At 44.3% G+C, this 22,559-nt stretch overlaps 2 protein-coding genes across 3 annotated transcripts in view; both read right to left on the reverse strand.

Annotated features, from left to right (window-relative positions):
- Positions 1–706: 706 nt before the first annotated feature.
- On the reverse strand, positions 707–2,545 carry LOC121003879 (P2Y purinoceptor 1-like). Its single transcript, XM_040435819.1, has one exon. It carries the CDS (start codon positions 2,340–2,342, stop codon positions 1,287–1,289), a length of 1,056 nt encoding a protein of 351 aa, XP_040291753.1. The 5' UTR covers positions 2,343–2,545; the 3' UTR covers positions 707–1,286.
- Positions 2,546–14,060: 11,515 nt separating this feature from the next.
- Positions 14,061–22,559, reverse strand: part of CCN5 (cellular communication network factor 5) — a 35,994-nt gene continuing 27,495 nt past the window's right edge. The window contains exons 4-5 of one of the 2 annotated variants that reach the window (XM_040437597.1): positions 15,127–15,296; positions 14,061–14,692 (exon numbers count right to left, since the gene is read on the reverse strand). In XM_040437597.1, coding sequence (XP_040293531.1) covers positions 14,690–14,692; positions 15,127–15,296 — 173 coding nt within the window. In that variant the 3' untranslated portion in view covers positions 14,061–14,689. Of the gene's footprint in view, positions 14,915–15,126; positions 15,297–22,559 lie in introns of both variants that reach the window. The other variant, XM_040437596.1, reaches the window with a different exon arrangement.

Below are 22,559 nucleotides of genomic sequence, written 5' to 3' on the forward strand. Positions count from 1 at the left end.
GTAGAAAATGGTCTAAATTTAAGACATAAAGAGAATACTCCAGCACTGTGCGTCAAAGCTTGTTTATTTGGAGTGCGGCGTCGTAACAACGTGACGTTTCGGCCAGAAAGGCCTTTATCAAACTAATGCCGCTGTCAGGAAATGCGCCAATGTGTGCTGCGCTATGAAGTTGTGGCGTGTAGCCACATGCTGAATGAGGGTGCGCACCCTCATTCAGCGTGTGGATACACGCCACAACTTCATAGCGCAGCACACATTGGCGCATTTCCTGACAGCGGCATTAGTTTGATAAAGGCCTTTCTGGCCGAAACGTCACGTTGTTACGACGCCGCACTCCAAATAAACAAGCTTTGACGCACAGTGCTGGAGTATTCTCTTTATTACTGTATGGGGTGGAAACCCGACTCCAAGCAACATTCTCCAGAGTGCCAGGAGGTTGACAACACTACTAAATTTAAGACAGCTAGGAAGTTACATTTAGAAGTGGCAGAAGATCTGCCGAAGTTATGTAGAGGCCTACGCCTCTTCATATCTCCGGCTGATCCTCAGCGAGGTATAGGGTTTATTAAGACCGGCGTCTAAAACGCCTGTCTTAATACATGTGGCCCATACCTACCCCTACGATAATCTGTAGGCAATGATAAATCTGATAAAATACTTGCAGTGTTATCCCCATGGTCCTTCATCTTACACTCGCTAATAATTACAAACACAACTTTTATTTCTACAGTGTCAGGAATATAAAAGAAATAAACATCATAAACTAGTAAAGACATACAGTATGATGTAAAGGAAAAATAATCCACGGATATCTGTAACTCCGTGCAGGACACCAAGGAATTTAAACTGCATCGGACTGTATTAAAGATGATGATCCTGCTGCCAACTCACAGCTCTGCTATCAAAAGAATCCTAGTATTCACATTATGAGGATGTCTCTGCATATAGCAAGGTTTTAGGGTTCACGGAATAAACACAGTGAACTGACTTTAATAAATCTTAATAGTATTTTCTTCAAAGTGCTCTTTCTCTATTGGAGTCTTTAAATCTCATGACATATACAGTATAAGGGTTGAGTCTTCTCTCGATGACCTAACATGATCATCTTCTCCTCTGTTTTCATAAGGTAGGTTTGGTTCTCAGTGACAATGAGAAGAAAAGAAAAGAACCTGGCAGGATACTGGGGATTTGGGAAAAGAGACGATACAGCCTACATACTGAAGTGTTCTGTAGCATTAAAAAAATGCCAGATGAGACCAGGGTAAAGCTCAGTAATAAGGTTTCCATCACAGTACTTCAGTCATCTTGTCTTCTTCCTTCTCATTCATACTCATAGCCTTGATATCAGGCACAGAATGGTTTCTGGCCACATAGACAATGGTGTACCATGCTCTCCTCTGCATATTCCTAAATTTGGAAACAAAGTTTTCATTAGTCACTAAATAAAGCAAAGGGTTGATGGCGCTGTTCATAGCCGCCAGTCCTCTGGTCACCTGATAAGATATATAAACATTCTTTAAACTTCGGGTGCATGTTCCCCTGAGCTGCCAGACTCTGGAAAGCAAATTGAGGTTCCGAAATATATAGTATGGGAAGAAGCAGACGGCAAACAGGATCAAGATGATGAACACTTGTTTCATGCTTCTGCTCTTCAGGTTTGGGTCCACATTTTTATTTTTTGTAAGCACATTTAGGACCCGGGTGTAACAAGTCATAATGATGAGGAAAGGGATGAAGAACCCTGTGATTGTGATGCTCAGAGTGTAGGGTGCATAGGATTCCAAGTGCTCATTGATTGTCGAGTCATGGCAGTATGTGTCATTTTTCATCGCATTGGTATAGTAGAGATTAGGTAAGATCTGAAGGAAGACCAATATCCACATGAGAATGCTAATGTACATCGAAGGACGCAAGTTCTGAAAGCTGCCCATCATTTTCATTGGGTGCACTATTCCTAGGTAGCGCTGAACACTGATGCATGTGAGAAAGGTGATACTTGCGTACATGTTAATGTGGAAAAGGAGGCGTGCAATGCGGCAGAATCCATAGCCAAATATCCAAACACCTTCGCTGAGGTAGTAGGACACAAAAAATGGCAATGTCCCAACATAGAGAAGGTCAGCAATGCCAAGGTTCAACACAAAGACGTTCAAAGATGTCCATTTCTTCCAGTTAATGCACATATTCCACAGACCAAACCCATTGCCTAATAATCCAAGTATGAAGACAATAAGGTAAACTGAAGATAAGAAGTGAAAAGTGAAAGTCTTGTTGACGTTACAATGCGAGCTAATGTTGAAGTTTCCAGCAGTTATAGGTGACTCAAAGAAGTCCTCTTCCATGATGGAGTGTGGAGGGAGTTCTAGATGAAGTAGACATGCGGCTGCAGATGTAGACCCTCACCAGTCAGCATGAAGAGCACTGTGCTTCTGCTGGAGTACAGCGACCTGACATCTCGCAGCTGAGAACAGCCCCTCCCTCCACTAAACTGTGTGACTTCACTCGCCCACTCCTGGCTGTCTCATGGTGCTGCCCACACTTTACAGGCACTTTCAGTTTAGTCTTTCAGGACTGAAATAACATACATTATACAGACAGGTATGTCTCTTGGGAAGCAAAGCAACCACTGCCCATTTATGTGGCCAATAACTGAATGCTGCCTGAGACAAGCCTCCTGCATCATGCCTGTCATATATCTCCTAATGTGACCACAGGAAAAGAGCAGCAAGTTCTGAGCACTACACATCAAGCCTAGTATTACTCCCTCAGCAACTCTTTTCATCTTGGAAGAAGTCAGAGAGGATCCTGGAGAGCCCTCCAGGTCAGGGACGTATCTAGAAAAAACTGGGCCCCACAGCAATTTTTTTAATGGGCCCCCACCTCCCAAGCAACTTCCCCCCAACCCCTCCACAACCCCTCTCCCACTACTAGTCAGGTTAGTTATGCCTTCTTAGTGCTCCCACACAGTAGTTATACCCCCTTAGTCCATAGAAGAAGTGTGGGACGGGCAGCGGGTATGAAGCACTCTGAATACCCTTGGCCCGCATGTCATTTATCTGCAGCCGGGGTCCGTTCTAGAGGCGGAGGAGAGACAAGAGCCATTCTCCTTCTCCTCTGCACTGCCGCCCTGCATGTCACGCTGATTGGTGGTGAGTACCAGCGGGAACTGCTGCTCTGCCGCCTCCACCAATTAGCTTACTCCCTCCTGGCTATGCGCGGCCAGTACATGGATGTATTCTTAAGGATGAGGGGGGTTATAGTCACATTTAATATAAACACTGTCCAAGAACTGTACCATTATTGGCCTAAATCTTTATATTAAACGTGACTATAACCCCCTCATCCACAGGAATGCACCCATTTACTGCAGTACACGGCTGTATTCTTAAGGATGAGGGGAGTTATTGTCATATTTAATATAAACTCTGTTGAAGGACTGTATTGGTGTTTACTGGTAAGTGTTTATATTAAATGTGGAAATAGCCCTCTCATTCTTAAGAATGTATTCATGTAATGCAGTGCCAGGATGCATTCTTAAGGATGAGGGGAGGTATAATCCTATAACAGTGTGTTAACCGTAGATCCCCCCCCCATAACAGTGTCATCCACAGATCCCCCCATAACAGTGCATCATCTGCCGAACCTCCCATAACAGTGCTTGCGTCTTCCGCAGATCCACCCACAATAAAAACAAACAGCAGCACTCTATAGGTATGCCAGGTGCAAATCCCACAAGGATTCCCGGACCAGGAACAGTAAACTAGAAACTATATATATATTTAGGGATTTTCAAAAGGGGTTCAGGTAAGTATTTGCATGTAGCTAAACAGTAGTCCCCAGAATGTATTTTACTGGTGGGCCCTAGGATTGTGTACTAGATAATGGGAGTGATACATTGTGTGTGAGATAGACGATGGAAATGATACATCGTATGTGAGAGATGATGGAAGTAATACCTTGCATATGAGATGATGGGAATGATACATTGCATGTGTTATAGAGATGATGGGAGTGATACATTGCATGTGAGATACAGATGATGAGAGTAATACATTGTATATGAGATAATAGGAGTGATACATTGAGTGTGAGATGAGGGGAGTAATACGTACATTGCATGTGAGATGATAAGAGTAATACATTGTGTGTGAGATAAAGAAAATGGGTGTGATATGTTGCATGTGAGATGATGGTACAGATATCTACAATGTTAAATTTTAGACAATTTCCAAAATAAAACAAAATTATATCTCTAATATACAAGATAATATACAGTATGTAGGTGCAGTATAAAACAAACCGGATTCCAAAAAAGTTGGGACACTAAACAAATTGTGAATAAAAACTGAATGCAATGATGTGGAGATGGCAAATGTCAATATTTTATTTGTAATAGAACGTAGATGACAGATCAAACGTTTAATCCGAGTAAATGTATCATTTTAAAGGAAAAATACGTTGATTCCAATTTTCACGGTGTCAACAAATCCCAAAAAAGTTGGGACAAGTAGCAATTCTGATTCAACATATTTTTTCCTTAAAATTGTACATTTTCTCAGTTTAAACTTTTCTTCCGTGATTTATGTTCTATTCTGAATAAAATATTAGAAGTTGGCACCTCCACATCATTGCATTCAGTTTTTATTCACGATTTGTATAGTGTCCCAACTTTTTTGGAATCCGGTTTGTATACAGTATTATAAACGGTGCAGTGTACTATATGTAGAGGTGCAGTATACTACAAAGGACTATACGTGGGGTGCAGTATATTATATAGGACTATATATGGGAGTGCAGTGTTATATACAGGACTATACCTGGAGTGCAGTATACTATATAGGACTATACATAGGAGCAGTGATGTGCCAAAGCGGGGGGCAAGGGCGATCCGCCTCGGGTAACAGCTGTCAGGGGGTTACCGGATGCAATGAGCGATTACTTTCCATCAATTCAGATGGAAGCGCTCCTTGCTAGAGCACCAGGGAGCCGGCAGTCCTTTCACTTACTGACTGCTCAGCTCCTTCCCTCCTCCAGTCGTCCTCTTCCTGCTTCGCCATTCAGCCCTGCAGGCACAGATCGCGCTGCTGGACTGTGCATAGCTGCCAACTGTCCCGAATTTGCCAGGAGTGTTCCTGATTTTCAGAGACAGTCCTGGCAAATTTGCGTTGTCCCAGGCCGAAAATTGGTGGACCTAACACAAACCCCGCCCACAAGTGGGTGTTTCCGTGTGGGTTCGGGGGGGTTCCCAGGGGCGAGGCTTAAAAATACGTTCATGTGCATGAGCCCTTAGGTGGATGGTTAGCAGGGTGCAAGGCAGGAGGGTAAGCGGGTGGTGGAGGCAATGACCAGGCCCATTTGGTGGCCCAATCCATGGTGTAAGCTTACAGGGGCTCCATACTAACTATTGGTTGGCTTACTCTGAGGCAAGTTTTTACGCCAGAACCGTACCACTATAGAATCCTGCCAAGTAGTGTCTGCCCCACCCACTGAAACCTCTGCCAAGAAGTGTTACCACTCTGCACAGACCCTTTTGCCCCTATCACATTCTGTTCCAGGAGCCCAAACTCCATGGTGACATGGGGCCAAGAAATTCCTGGTCTTGAATGTCACCTACAAATGGGGTTGTCTTCTGATGGACCTCTGTGTACCTATATGTGTCAGAGCCTTGCGTCACTGGATAATCCTGTAGAATTTGGTAGGTCAAAACAACCCTGCCCACGTCCAGTCCATTCATGCCTCAGTTACATACCAACTACTAGTGTTGAGCACGAATATTCGAAAAGCTAATTTTTATCTCGAATATCGCCACTTTGAAAATTTGCGAATATTTTAAATATACAGTCATGGCCAAAAGTTTTGAGAATGACACAAATATTAGTTTTCACAAGGTTTGCTGCTAAACTGCTTTTAGATCTTTGTTTCAGTTGTTTCTGTGATGTAGTGAAATATAATTACACGCACTTCATACGTTTCAAAGGCTTTTATCGACAATTACATGACATTTATGCAAAGAGTCAGTATTTGCAGTGTTGGCCCTTCTTTTTCAGGACCTCTGCAATTCGACTGGGCATGCTCTCAATCAACTTCTGGGCCAATTCCTGACTGATAGCAACCCATTCTTTCATAATCACTTCTTGGAGTTTGTCAGAATTAGTGGGTTTTTGTTTGTCCACCCGCCTCTTGAGGATTGACCACAAGTTCTCAATGGGATTAAGATCTGGGGAGTTTCCAGGCCATGGACCCAAAATGTCAACGTTTTGGTCCCCAAGCCACTTAGTTATCACTTTTGCCTTATGGCACGGTGCTCCATCGTGCTTTAAAATGCATTGTTCTTCACCAAACTGTTGTTGGATTGTTGGAAGAAGTTGCTGTTGGAGGGTGTTTTGGTACCATTCTTTATTCATGGCTGTGTTTTGGGGCAAAATTGTGAGTGAGCCCACTCCCTTGGATGAGAAGCAACCCCACACATGAATGGTCTCAGGATGCTTTACTGTTGGCATGACACAGGACTGATGGTAGCGCTCACCTTTTCTTCTCCGGACAAGCCTTTTTCCAGATGCCCCAAACAATCGGAAAGAGGCTTCATCAGAGAATATGACTTTGCCCCAGTCCTCTGCAGTCCATTCACCATACTTTCTGCAGAAGATCAATCTGTCCCTGATGTTGTTTTTGGAGAGAAGTGGCTTCTTTGCTGCCCTTCTTGACACCAGGCCATCAAGTCTTCACCTCACTGTGCGTGCAGATGCGCTCACACCTGCCTTCTGCCATTCCTGAGCAAGCTCTGCACTGGTGGCACTCCGATCCCGCAGCTGAATCCTCTTTAGGAGACGATCCTGGCGCTTGCTGGACTTTCTTGGACGCCCTGAAGCCTCCTTAACAAGAATTGAACCTTTTTCCTTGAAGTTCTTGATGATCCTATAAATTGTTGATTGAGGTGCAATCTTAGTAGCCACAATATCCTTGCCTGTGAAGCCATTTTTATGCAACGCAATGATGGCTGCACGCGTTTCTTTGCAGGTCACCATGGTTAACAATGGAAGAACAATGATTTCAAGCATCACCCTCCTTTTAACATGTCAAGTCTGCCATTTTAACCCAATCAGCCTGACATAATGATCTGGAGCCTTGTGCTCGTCAACATTCTCATCTGAGTTAACAAGACGATTACTGAAATGATCTCAGCAGGTCCTTTAATGACAGCAATGAAATGCAGTGGAAAGGTTTTTTGGGGATTAAGTTAATTTTCATGGCAAAGAAGGACTATACAATTCATCTGATCACTCTTCATAACATTCTGGAGTATATGCAAATTGCTATTATAAAAACTTAAGCAGCAACTTTTCCAATATTTATGTAATTCTCAAAACTTTTGGCCACGACTGTAGATGCTATATATTTGTCATATCGAATATTCGTCATTTTTTCATCTGAACACATGATTCCTCCTTGCTTCTTGCTTGTGGGCCAATGAGTCATTGGCCCACAAGCAACTTAAGCAGGGAGGAATCATGACTTCAGATGGAAAAAAAATTACAAATATTCTAAAAAACAAATATATAGTGCTATATATTCGTATTTTAGAATATTCATCTTTTTTTTTTTCCATCTGAAGTCATGATTCCTCCCTGCTTAAGTTGCTTGTGGGCCAAGCAACTTAAGCATATTACGCAATCATTACCTTGCCGATTTTCGAGTAAAAAAAAAAAGAAACAAATATTAGAATTCACGAATATTGTACAAAATATCAGCGAAATATCACAAATTCGAATATCACTACCATCTACAAGATAATGGATACATAATAAATAAAAATGAACTAGTATTCGCACTTTTACGCTTCGGACACACGATTATCACCTCTGATAGCATATGTAACCTATATGACATTCCACATTTCTCTGCTGGTTGCTTCTACTTTTCTGATCGGTTTGCTGGTCACAATTGATACTCGGTGTATTCGGGTGAGGGTGAACTTTATTTCCTGTTTTAGAAACTTTGGTGGAAAGTTAGAAAATTCTAAATGCAGGAGATTTTAATGCTTGTGGATGCACTCTTGAGAGACAAGACGTTACCCTTTATTGTCTGTAAGGTGCAGTGGTGTCATGGACACCTTGTGTGGATCCAAAATTAAATATGCTAAAGTCCACACATACATGCATATAACTGCCACTATTCATGGTATTTTGGATCCATGTATAATCTCCATAACAACACTGTGCCTGAGAGACATCAGAAGCTTTCAGTAGTGCAGCCTCAGGCTTCCCAGTATTAGTGTGCCCTGTGGGTGAAAGATTAATGCTCTGGACCTGTCCTTCTCCATAACTCAGATGGATTATACATTATTTGGGACAGGATCTTCTGCAATTCAATTGTAGGGCACCTCATAGTAATTTGGACCATGCCTTTATTCTGTCTAGAGCTTCCAAGCATTCATGTGACATTTTATGGGATCTTATGAGGAACCTCTGATACTGTTTGGGGTAAATCATTGACAGGCTTTATTACTCTGCATCCTCCCGGCTGTGGGCTTTGTTTACATGGCTATATTTGTGCTCCACCTCCATTTTCTTACCTTCTTGATAATATTCCATTCATGGTATTCTTTGACCTCTTGTGCACAAAAATCTCCCTTTCCATGTGACACAATTCAACTAACAGAGTTGAAAAAACAAGTTTCTCAAATGCGAGTAGAGGATTATAGTCTACATAAGTTAACTCTCCATTCAACTAATTCCCATCCCTGGGAATGTCTTCCATTACCTGACTCCTCCACTTTCAGAGTACGGCCACATATGGAGTTAATGCTGTGTCGTTTCCGCAGTGCAATTTCATGTAAAAAATTATGTTTTAATATATGCAAATGAACCTCTAGGAGCAACGGCTCAGCTCTCTCTGCAACTGACGCGCCCTCTTCACTTTGATTTGAAAGGGCCGTGCATTATGATGTTTTCACTGCTGCGGCAGTTGCAGAGAGAGCTGAGCCTCTAGGTGTAACTGTAACGCCCCCGTTGCTCCTAGAGGCTCATTTACATATAATAAAACATGATTTTTCTCAGCAATGCAGGCACATATGAACATGGGACCAACACTGATAACTTCAGCTGCTAAGCGCACATGCAACAGGTCAGCCAGTTTCATAGGTACAAATCTGCTGACAGATGCCCTTTAAAGAGAATCTGTCACTTAATTTTACTCTATGTAACCCATGACAATGTTATGTAGTGCTGCCTAATAATCCCATGCTTCATAGTGCCCAGTGGGATGTGAATAATGGTTCCAGGAGCCCAAGCCCACCTCCACTTGATCCTTTTACCTCCTCTTATGCCATCCAGTTTGCCCCCCCCCCCCCAGCGACATCAAGATCATCATAAAACTCCACCCATTTGGCCAACGTGTTCTGTGGCTCGGCATGTGCCGTAAGTCCAGTGAGACCTATGCCCACTGCAGGGAACTCAATGCGCAAGCGCAAACAGCATCCTATTTTGCGCTTGCGCAAGATCTCGTGGACCAGGTGGGATGAGTTGTATGATGATTGTGACCTCACAGAGGAGGAGGCAGACTGGATGGCACAAGGTGAGGTACTGGGATCAAGTGAAGGGGCAGGCTTGGGCTCCTGCAGTAGGCAGACTTGAGCTCTTGGAACCGTTATTAATGCCCCACTGAACATTTTGGGGCATCATAAGCATTCTAATCAAGGATTTCAGAAATAAGGATAATGCTAAGAAAGGTATGGTTTTGATTACGTTAGGAAGCACTACATACAGTCATGTGAAAAAATTAGGACACCCTTTGAAAGCATGTGTTTTTTTGTAACATTTTTAATAAAAGGTTATTTCATCTCCGTTTCAACAATACAGAGATATTAAAGTAATCCAACTAAACAAAGAAAACTGAAGAAAAGTCTTTTCAAGATCTTCTGTAAATGTCATTCTACAAAAATGCCTATTCTAACTGAGGAAAAAGATAGGACACCCTCACATGTATTCCCTCTTAAATTGGCTCAGATCTCACACAGGTATATCACACCAGGTGCACATAATTAGTAGATCGTTACTCTGCATGTTGAATGAGGCTTGCCCTATTTAAACCTCAGACATTTAGTTTGGTGTGCTCCTGACTGTTGAAGTGAGAGTGAGCACCATGGTGAGAGCAAAAGAGCTGTCAGAGGACTTCAGAAAAAAGATTGAAGCAGCCTATGAGTCTGGGAAGGGATTTAAAAAGATCTCTAAAGATTTTGAAATCAGCCATTCCACTGTCCGGAAGATAGTCTACAAGTGGAGGGCTTTCAAAACAACTGCCAACATGCCCAGGACTGGTCGCCCCAGCAAGTTCACCCCAAGAGCAGACCGCAAGATGCTAAAAGAGGTCTCCAAAAACCCTAAAGTGTCATCTCGAGAACTACAGCAGGCTCTGGCTACTGTTGATGTAGAAGTACATGCCTCTACAATCAGAAAGAGACTGTACAAGTTTAACTTGCATGGGAGGTGTGCAAGGAGGAAACCTTTGCTTTCCAAGAGAAACATCGAGGCCAGACTGACATTTGCCAGAGATAAAGTTGACAAAGACCAGGACTTCTGGAATAATGTTCTTTGGACAGATGAGTCCAAAATTGAATTATTTGGACACAACAGCAGAGGACATGTTTGGCGTAAACCAAACACAGCATTCCAAGAAAAGAACCTCATACCAACTGTGAAGCATGGAGGTGGAAGTGTCATGGTTTGGGGCTGCTTTGCTGCAGCAGGACCTGGTCAGCTCACCATCATAGAATCCACGATGAATTCTACTGTGTATCAGAAGGTGCTTGAAGAACATGTGAGACCATCAGTTAGAAAATGAAAGCTGAAGCGGAACTGGACCATGCAACATGACAATGACCCAAAACATACTAGTAAATCAACCAAAGATTGGCTGAAAAAGAAGAAATGGAGAGTCCTGGAATGGCCAAGTCAAAGTCCAGATTTGAATCCCATTGAGATGCTGTGGGGTGACTTGAAAAGGGCTGTACGTGCAAGAAACCCCTCAAACATCTCACAGCTGAAAAAGTTCTGCATTGAGGAGTGGGGTAAAATTTCCTCAGACCGATGTCGAAGACTGGTAGATGGCTACAAGAACCGTCTCACTGCAGTTATTTCAGCCAAAGGAGGTAACACTCGCTATTAGGGGCAAGGGTGTCCTATCTTTTTCCTTAGTTAGAATAGGCATTTTTGTAGAATGACATTTACAGAAGATCTTGAAAAGACTTTTCTTCAGTTTTCTTTGTTTAGTTGGATTACTTTAATCTCTCTGTATTGTTGAAACGGAGATGAAATAACCTTTTATTAAAAATGTTACAAAAAACCACATGCTTTCAAAGGGTGTCCTAATTTTTTCACATGACTGTAACATGGGTTACATAGAGTACTCCCTTTAAATGTAGTTAAAGATTAAGGGCATGTTCACATTGATGATTTTCCATAAGGATTTTAATTTTGTATTCTGTGCCAGAATCCACATGCAGACCAACTACCATTGTTTTCTCTTTGAAGAATTTTATTGAATTATCACATTTTCAGAAAGGAAACATGCACATGAACAAAGATGTGACATATTTTAGTAATCACATTAAGAAGAGGTAGGTGCCACCATAGGAACAAAGCTGCAATACAGAACAGCAATATCATACATATAGCACAAATCTGCCAAGTAACACTGGTAAGTGTAGGGTAATATAGGCAATACGTAAAGTCAGGGTCTTCTATTGTTTTCAATGGGAATCCAAAGTGTAGTTCACATGCCCACAGAATTGTCCGCTGCAGACATGAAAATTCTTCAGGCAGATTCCACATGGAAGCCATGCCAGGAGGTAAGCCACATGGGCTGCAGAACCACCGCAATTAAATCCACAGCAGGTATACAACCATCAGACATGGCCTTCTGCGGCAAATTTCCCAGATAATTTTTCTGTGGTAAAAAATCAGCCATGGAAACATGCCCTAAGAATTTAATGGGATTGTGTGACATAGGCTACTTTCACACTGGCGTTTTGATTTCCGTTTGTGAGATCCGTTCAGGGCTCTCACAAGCGGTCCAAAACTGATTAGTTTTGCCCTTAATGCATTCTGAATGGATAAGGATCCGCTCAGAATGCATCATCGTTCCGTCACCATTCCGCTTTGGAGGTGGACACCAAAATACTGCTTGCAGCGTTTTGGTGTCCGTCTGACGAAACTGAGCCAAACGGATCCGTCCTGGCACACAGTGAAAGTCAATGGGGACGGATCAGTTTTCACTGACACAATCTGGCAGAATAGAAAACGGATCCGTCCCCCATTGACTTTCAATAGTGTTCAAGACGGATCCGTCTTGGCTATGTTAAAGATAATACAAACGGATCCGTTCTGAGCAGATGCAGACGGTTGTATTATCTGAACGGATGCGTTTGTGCAGATCCATGACGGATCCGCACCAAACGCGAGTGTGAAAGTAGCCATAGACAGAAGGGTCTTTACAGACATATTGCCCCTCCTGTCCATGATTGTGTCTGATATTGCAGCTCAGCCCCATTCACTCTGCTAGCAGATATATAGACAGGAGGGGTGATGTTAATGGAGAGAAAACATTGCCTTCCTTCTAATTTAATACTGCTCCTTTATAGACCTTATATCTAGGGCACTTCTTATAGCTCGTTGTCTTTTGTAAACTCAGTTCACCTTAAAATTCCCCTCCCCAATCTGTGCAGATACTCACCAGCAACGGACACATTTTAAAGTACTGAGAGTTGAAAATGTTGTGACCACCCCACTTTCCAACATGGGCAGGGGCGGACTGGCCGTAGACCCTACAGGGAGTTTTCCCAGTGGGCCGATGCCCATAGGGTCACCCAAGCCCAATTCATTGCTGCTGACTGGGTATGTACTACTGGGGGAACTATAGGGTTCATTACTTGGGGAAGTCCAGGCAGCATGCTGAATGTAGTCCTGGCTTGGTGTTGTGGCTCACATCTCACCTCCTAAGCCCCCTGTTCCTTATCAATATTAGAGACAATTGGAGGAGGAGGGGGAAGATAGAATGCAGCTACTGATGGCCACCACAATGGGACAGCTTCTGGGGAAGTATTTTGTGCTTCACTGTGGTATTTAGTTCTGTGGTATGGTATTCTGTGCTGCACTATGGTATTACTGGCCCTGTCAACTTGCATTGGCGCAGAAGTGGAGAAAAGAAAAAAGAAGGAGGTTATCCAAAAGCTACAAGGGACTGTGCTTTGTCCCTGAAGAGAAGGATAGAGAAGGGGCGCCACCAGGACCGTACGATGGAGGGGTTGGAAAAAAGGAAACAGTAGGATGGAGAGGCAGCTCTGCTGTGGGATAAAACCAAACACCACAGAGAAGTCGAGATAAATCAGTGAAGGGTAGGGAACAGGGGGTAGTCACCCACCCCGAGTATCACACCGGTCACTGTGAAAATATATGCGGTTGAGCGCCAAACTCCCAAAAGACAGAATAAAAGTAAGTGATGGTGTTAGATAATCGTTGACGGTATCAAAAAATCACCAAACTCAGGTGCTATAGACTGATAGGTAGAACACAGTCGAGGGTAGGAAAAAGGTAACAGGAATAAGATGATACTTGTAATATTATTAGGTCAAATCGTGCAGCACTAAAACTGAATAAGATATAGATGCATAAAACGAAGTACTTTCTTCAAGAATGTTAAAAATATAGAGACAATAATAAAAATAAAATCATTGATAAAAATCCACTCACTTCACAGGGGGGTCGCCACCAGGATAAACTCAAAACACCTGTGGCAAGTCACCCCCCTAAGCCGGGATCACGTATAAGTTGTTAGAGGTTGACGTCTACGACCCGGGTGTACAGCCTGGTTGGTAAAGCAGCAGACAAATCCAAAGGTGCGTAATCAATCCTCTTTATTGGTAAAGCTCTCAGGTTCCTGAGAGCTTCAGGTAAGGGGGTATTATGACCCTTGAAACGCGTTGAGCCGTACATTATACCAATAAAGAGGATTGATTACGCACCTTTCTGTCTTTTGGGAGTTTGGCGCTCAACCGCATAAACTTGCATTGGCACCATCTACTGTACTTGTGTTGCTCCACCTTCTGTCAATTTGGTCCCACCTACAACATTAGGGCCACTTTCACGTTTTTTCTAGAGCCACTTTAAGTTCCCAGTCCGCCCCTGAACATGGTACAAATTTACTAGATCCCCACTTTCCAACAATGGACTAATTTACTAGACCTCCCAACTTTCCATAATGGGGCAAATTTACTAAACCCCCCACTTTCCAACATGGGACAAATTTACTAGACCCTACCCAGTGTTACATTAAGAGACCATCTAATAAATTAAGCAATTTTGCAAATACTGTAGTTTAGTCATTCTGTGTAGTCTGATCGTGCAGTCATTACAAAGCAACACTGTATAAAACAATGGAGTCTGAAATGGTTAAATGCATATTGCAGCCTTCATTGTCTTATATGTCTGTCATAGAGAAAGTCACTTTGCGTCCATCATAGTTCTGTTCTGGGAGCGTCTTCATGGAATGCATCAGACTAATATCAGGATCTATTCTTTTTCTGTAAATCCAAGGCCTGGGCAGATCATATTGTGAGGATGTGACTTCCTTACAGAGTTGTACATTTGGTGCCTCCATTGTATGTTCTTGATGACTTGCTTGCATAGAGGTCATTTCACTAGTAACAGACACATGAGAGGATCATCATCATAAATTTTCTGAATAATCCTGATTTACACTTAAATTCCACCATCTCTGTTGTCGTCTGATGTGGGACACATTTCCTCAAACCACATGAGCCACAGAATCTGGGGAAAAAGTTTTGGACACTGATGCAGCCTGGGAATTCCAACCTGACTGGATGAGAGGATTGTACAACGGGGACACAAGGAGCTCCTGTCTGAAGTAAGAATAATTGTCAGCATATATCTTCTGGTACCAAGGACACAAAGTTAGGGTTAGATTATTAGTAGATCATTATGGGTTAGGTTTGGGGGGGACCTGCAGTTTTGTCATCCTGATCCCATGTATAAATCATTTGATATCACATTTCATGAAGATATGGAACATGGTCATTGTCATGGAGTTTAGAATTCCATCAATAACACTTACTCTGCCAGCTGAGAAGTCTCCACAGGGTCTCACCATGCACAGGCGGCTCTGGCTCTCCAGTCTGCAGAATGAATTCTGGTTGGTCACTCTTAAAGAGATCCCAATGCCACAGTCAGTAGAACAAGATCCCCACTCTGTGCTCCACTCAGGGCAGTTAAACTTCACCATGCCTGGAAACCACCGCAAGATAAGGCATAATTATTTATCATCTTATTTATCGCTGCTTATCCAGCATACCGCAGCACTGTACAGAGCTTGTCACCACTCACATCAGTCCTCAGGAGCTTAAAATGTAATTTCCCAATAACTGACACATACTGGGACCAATTCCATTTAACCTGCTTTTAAAGTGTGGAAGGAAATTGGAGCACCCAGGGGAAACCCACAAGAACCAAGGGAGAGCACCTAGAAACTCCTGGAAAATGTTGTCCTTTGTTGTATTTGAAACCAGTACCCTAGTGCTGCAGCGTAACCAAGCCAAGCTCTGAGCCACCAGGCTTTATCCTTGAGTCTCTAACCACATTATGCAGTCATAATGTCACAATGGCAGTAAAGCTCCACCCTGTGTAATATAGGTGACTGCAAAGACCTATTATAACATGATTATTGTGATCACTCCTTTTAGCAGCAGATGTGAAATGATAATGATGTGAAGATCTCCGTGTTTAGTTATGTCTTGTTCATACATGTGAGGACATTTCATAGGTTTATTGATGACATTCCCATTACCAGTAACTAAGAGCTGAGACGGGTTTAGCCATCATTATTAAAATTATCTCAAATGTATCCTTTTATAGTGGCTTTAGGTGGAGCATCACTTCAATAGTCAGGGTGTTGTGTGAGCAAAATGTCAGTAATAAGAAATATAACAAAGTCCCACTCTCCCTTTAAGGCTAGTTTCACACTAGCGGCAGGGGAGTCCGGCAGGCTGTTCTGGCTGGTGAACAGCCTGTCGGATCCGTCCTGCCACTAGTTCACGTGTGCCCCTGGACTGCCGTTCCGTTCCCATTGACTATAATGGGGGCGGGGGTGGAGTTCCGCGGGCAGCACGGCAGGGCACGGCGAGAGGCAGTCGGACTAAAAGTACTGCATGTCGTAGTTTTAGTCCGGCTGCCTCTCTAAGTGCGATGCCGTGCTGCCACCGGAACTCTGCCTCCGCCCCCATTATAGTCAATGGGGATGGAGCCGCAGTCCGGGGGCACACGTGAACTAGCGGCAGGACGGATTCGACAGGCTGTTCACCCGCCGGAACAGCCTGCCGGACTCCCCTGCTGTTAATGTGAAACAACTACACTCCATACCCCATAATGGCAAAGTAACAGTTACATTGACATAAGTATTCAGACCCTTTACTGAGGACTTAGTTGAAGTACCTTTAGCAGCGATTACAGCCTCCAGTCTTCTTGGGTATGATGTCACAAGGTTTGCACACCTGGATGTGGGAAATTCTTGCCACTCTCTTCTGCAGGACCTCTCTCGGGTTGGATGAGGACTATCGGTGGACAGCCATTTTCAGGTCTCTCCAGAGATGTTTGATTGGGTTCAAGTCAGTGCTCTGGCTGGGCCACTCAAGGACATTCACAGAGTTGTCTCTAAGCCATTTCCGTGTTGTCTTGGCTGTGTGCTTAGGGTCATTGTCTTGTAGAAAGCTGAACCTTTTTCCCAGTCTGAGGTCCAGAGCTCTGGATTAGGTTTTTATTAAGAATATGGCCTCATGCACACGGCCATTGTTTTGGTGCGCATCCAAGCTGCTGTTTTGGCGGCTCGGATGCGGTCCCATTCACTTCAATGGGGCCGCAAAAGATGCGGACAGCACTCTGTGTGCTGTCCACATCCGTTGCTCCGTTCCGTGGCCCCGCAAAAAAAATATAACGTACTATTCTTGTCCGCGCTTTGCGGACAAGAATAGGCAGTTATATGTAAAGGCTGTCCGTATCATTCCGCAAATTGCGGAACGTGCACGGACGCCATCCGTGTTTTGTGGATCCGCGATTTGCGGACCGCAAAACACACCACGGTCGTGTGCATGCGGCCTATCTCTGTACTTTTCTCCATTCAGCTTTCCCTCAACTCTGACCAGTCTCCCTGTCCCAGCCGCTGATGCTGCACATGTTTCACTGTGAGAATGGTATTGGGCAGGTGATGGGCAGTGCCTAGTTTCATCCAGACATGAGTCGAAACGTCCCTCTGTTAAAGATGCACTGATCTGGTATATTGCAATTGAAGGAGTGCTGCAGATTCTTCTATTTGGATTCATATCTGGGATCGTGAGCCAGGGTCCTACGCTACTTGCACCAGGAGGCTTATTAAGATCTTTATTTGATTGAATGGATATACCTGTTGAGGAAACCTAGTACTGCTCCACTATGAACTACTATGACATTTTTTTTTATGAACTACTATAAATTTTTTGTTATACGAGGAAAGGCTTCTTTTTGGCAACTCTGTCATAAAGACTAGATTGGTGGAGTGCTGCAGTGATGTTGACCTTCTGGAAGTTTTTCTCATCTGCACATGGGCTTTATGGAACTCAGCCAGAGTCACCATTGGGTTCTTAGTCACCTATCTTACCAAGGCCCTTTTCCCCCGATTACTTAGTTTAGTGGGTCGGCCAGCTCTAGGAATAGTCCTGGTTAATCCAAACCTCTTCTATTTAAGAATTATGGGTACCACTGTGCTCTTCGGAACTTTCAGTACAGCATCCTCCTCGAACCCTGGCTCTAGAGTTTCAGGCTCAGCTCCACCATAGCTATTTCTTCATCTGGTGGTTCCATCTCCTCTGAGTTCTCCCCCAGCTGAGGATAGGGTAGATCAGCAAGCTTATGCTTAACATAAAGACACCGCTGTTGAATGTGGACTCTATCCCCAGGCTGCAGAACCTGTTCTCTGACTCTGTGGTCATACTGGATCTTGCTTTACCTTCCTGATCGACCAGAAGCCTAGTCAGCCAATCTGTAAGCATCCTTCAATTCCTCTTTTAACTGTGACGCATACTTCAGATAGGTCTTCCCAGATGATTGGTCAGGTGATACTCCGAAACTAATATCTACTGGTAGTTGAGCTTCCCTCCCGAACATGAAGTAGTAAGGGGAGTAGGCATTGTTTTTGTACAATTGTAGGCATGAACTAGCTGACTTATGTGCCGGCTCCAGCGTCCTGTCTGCTTGGGGTCTAGAGTGCCCAACTTGTTGAGAAGGTTACAGTTGAACCTTTCTGTTTGAGGATCGCCTTGAGGGTGGAAAGGTGTGGTTATAGACTTCTTGATCCCACAGATCTCACACAACTCTTTAATCAGCTGGCTCTCAAAGTCTCTTCCTTGGTCAGTGTGGATGCGGGATGGCAGTCCATAATGTACAAAGAACTTCTCTGACAATGCTTTGGCCACAGTGACTGCCCTCTGATCTTGGTGGAGTACGCTTGGGCATAACGGCTGAAATGGCCAGTGACCAACAATACATTTCTGACACCCTCATCAGGCTCAATGGAGAGGAAATCCATGCACGCTAGATCTAAGGGCCCTCACTGGTTGACAAGAAGGGCTGATCGACTGAGCAGTCTTTCTCTGGTCACACCATGCACAGGACTTGGAGTAACCCTCAATGTCGGCTTCCATTCTTGGCCAGTAGAATCTGTCTGCCACGAGACCGGTTGTCTTCTAAACCTAAAGATGTCTGTGGTCATCATGCAGAGCCTTCAGAACCACGTCCCTGAAACAAGCAGGAAGCACCAGCTGCCTTTGGATCTTTCCAGTCCACTATTTGGCCACTTGATACAGTAGCCCATTCCTTACTTCTAGGAACTCTTTTGTCTTCAGAGTGTTCCTCTCAGGCTACCGGGGCCTGTGTTAGGCAGGATTTCAACTTCTCAAATACCTCATCACAAGCAGACGTCCACCTTTCTTCAAACGGCTCATTAACCTTGAAGTAGCCTGCCTAGTGGTGTTCTTTGAGCCCAGGTTTTTTTAGCCGATCCAGCACCTTGAACAGTCTCTGGTTGTGCTCTTCTAGTGTTTGCTCAAACACAATCGGGTCATCAAAGTAGACAGGTACTTCCTGGAAGTTCATGTCTCTCATGACCTTATCCATGCAACTTTGGGATGTGGCAGGAGCACCCTTAACTCCTTGGGGCATCTTCTTATACTGGTAGAACCCAATGTGGCAAATTAAAGTGGTCCTATCTTTTCCTCTTAGCTCATTGGTAGCTGGTAGTAGCCACTCCGGAGATCCAACACAATAAACCACAAACGATCCTGTAAGCAATCCAAAGCTTCATCAATCCTGGGCACCGTATATTGGTCAGGGACCATGTGTTTGTTCAGAGTCCGGTAATCCACACATAGTCAGATATCTCCATTCTTTTTCCAACCAATTACTATAGGAGAAGCATATGGCTGTTTGACCGGATGATAACTCCAGTGTCCAAAAGGGATGCTGCCTGAAATCTTTAATGTCTGAGGGAGCAAGTCTTCAGGACCTCTCTCAGAAAGGCTTCTTATCACTCATCCGGATGTGAAGCTCTACATCCTGCGCCAGGCCCAAATCCCAATCTCCCAATGAGAAAGCAGCACCATGTTCCATCATGCCTGCTACTAGCAACTCTTTTTTGTCCTCTGTCAGGTCACTTCCTTTAAAGCGGGGATTTAAATATTCAGGGAAGAGCTCGCCTCTCTTCGCCTCTTGCTTTCTCACATAAGAAGCTAGACAGGCTGGGTTAATGGTAAGAGTCTGCAAATAATTGTCTCCCCGACTTCTCAGCACCACTGTGCTAGTGTACGGAACATGTTTGCATTCATCCTCACTATTACAGGCACTGACCTTGAGTCAGCTTTGGCTTCCAGGCTGTGGAGTACGCCTTCAAGTTTAATGGGGGGCCAGTACAGGACTCTACTGGTCCCATTTCTCGACAGCCTATTCTTCGGACAGGCAGTAGATACAGACTCCTTGGAACTCCGCTTCTTCAGGCACTGCCGAGCAGCTGGGCTAGGATCCCTACACACAAAGCATCCTTCTGTTTTCCTGTCTTAACTCCTCGGAGGATTATCACTTATCTTCCTTGGGGATTGCTGGGGTCTTTCAGTGACTGCCTCAGCAATCTGTTGTAAGCACTTAATTTTTGTCAGTACTTAAGAGGTTATGTTCAGAAGCTCCTCCTCTTGACACTGAGACTGCCACTCTCGTGGATTTCAGCTCCCCGGCTGCCAAAGCAACTTTCTCTTGTCACACCTCCTTAAGTAGTTGAGGGAAGGAAAGGAGGATCTTCTTTTTATCACAGCACCTCAGTCTTTGAGCAATAGGATCATGGTTCAGAGCTCCACGTAGTACTTGATCAAGGCGGCACTGCTCAACTTCTGCTGGGCTATTCCCTCCTTTGGATACTATCCTCCGAACCAGTTGGTCTAGTCTGTAAAGACATCTTCTCGCCAGGATCTTGATAGGTAGTACAGAGCTTATAGAGCAGCTCCACACCATCCTCTGGGGGCCCAAAAGCATCCTCAAGTGCATCCATATAGTCTTGGGAAGTTGCTTGGGACTTACTCCGCCACTCAGCCTGGACCACTTCCATAGACAGACCATTTAAACTATCCACTATTATCTGCTTCCTTGCACCATTAGTACACTACCACTCTTCTAGATACTGCAGGGCAACATCTTTCATGTGTCGTGCTGGGATAGGGGTGACAACTGACTGACTAACTTCTCCATGGTTTCCATAAGTACATCAGCAGTAGCAGAGGTCTCCTCAGACTTGGCACAAGGTGGAGAAGGAGGTAAACACCTACTGGGACTCCTATCCCGAAAGCATGGTTCCTGAGGTGAAGTTGCTGCGGGCCTTATAGGCCATATGATCTTCCACTTCTGTCCATGTTCTAGGGGCACAGCTATTCCAGATGGGAAGTATTCTCTCTGTAAATCCTTTTCCGTCACTATTCATTTTGGCGGCCAACCAATTTAGGATGGACAATATCATGAAGCCCATTCACAATCTTTAGTATGTCATCATCAGACACATCGAGGAGTTCACTACACACTGCAAAACTATATTCTTCAGCAGCGCTCGTCTGTTCACACCACGTGTACACCTCTCTGACTTGGAAAGTTTCCATGTCAGCTGTTTTTGTCGATCTCAGCAGTGCCTTCACTGTAACACCCATTTAGGCAGCCCTCGGTAGGCAGGGTGCATGGTGATTCTCACCTCACTATTACGCAGTGCCTCCACCCAAATCTTGCCTGGTGTTTTATAGGATGGCAGGAGGGTCTTCCTCTTCTGCCAGGGGCCAACTTGGGAAACCCCTGCCCAGCCTAGTACACACTCACCCCAGGAAGGAGTTAACTGATCAACAACATTATTTGGGAAAGGGTGAACATAAACATAATACAATAAAAGCATTAAGAAGCTTGGATGTCAGTGGAGTTAGGAGCAAGATCCTCCTGGGATGCAGGCTTGACTGCTGTGGTAATGCAGCAGCTGAGATTTCCCTTCTCACACTGGAAACACAGGAGCTGTCTGGGCTGTGCTCATGGATTTATGCAGCAGCTGAGCTTTCTCTTCTCACACTGTAAACACAAGGGCTGTCTGGGCTGTACTGTAGGGTTAATGCAGCAACTGAGATTTCTCTTCTCATACAGGAATCACAGGAGCTGTCTGGGCTGTGCTGAAGGATTAATGCAGCAGCTGAGATTTCCCTTCTTACACTGGAAACACAGGAGCTGTCTGGGCTGTGCTCATGGATTTATGCAGCAGCTGAGCTTTCTCTTCTCACACTGTAAACACAAGGGCTGTCTGGGCTGTACTGTAGGGTTAATGCAGCAACTGAGATTTCTCTTCTCATACAGGAATCACAGGAGCTGTCTGGGCTGTGCTGAAGGATTAATGCAGCAGCTGAGATTTCCCTTCTTACACTGGAAACACAGGAGCTGTCTGGGCTGTGCTCAGGGATTTATGCAGCAGCTGAGCTTTCTCTTCTCACACTGTAAACACAAGGGCTGTCTGGGCTGTACTGTAGGGTTAATGCAGCAACTGAGATTTCTCTTCTCATACAGGAATCACATGAGCTGTCAGGACTGTGCTGTAATCTCTGCACAGAAGCAGGGTACACTTCTGTCTGTGGAGATCTCTCAGTCATGCTGCTGTCTCTAAGATTGCTGCTGTTTTAATTCCTTCCTTAGCCTTTTCCCCTGGTCCCCCTTCTACTGGCTGCAGGGAGGAGCAGGTGCTCATGGTATTTGTAGTCCAGTTGTAGTACCCCAGAGTAGCACTACCATTCCTTCACCCTGGTACTGTCTCTAATGGCTAAAAATAATGTCATCTGTGTATTTATTCCTGGTCCTTTTACACCGTGCATTCAAAGTATTGCTATGAAACTGTTATGTTCATGTAATGTGCCTGGTTCACCAGCAAGTGGCAGTGTATCTAGCATAAAGAGATCTTTAGAT

The sequence above is a fragment of the Bufo bufo genome, chromosome 6 (genome assembly GCF_905171765.1).
Source record: "Bufo bufo chromosome 6, aBufBuf1.1, whole genome shotgun sequence".
Taxonomy (NCBI): domain Eukaryota; kingdom Metazoa; phylum Chordata; class Amphibia; order Anura; family Bufonidae; genus Bufo; species Bufo bufo.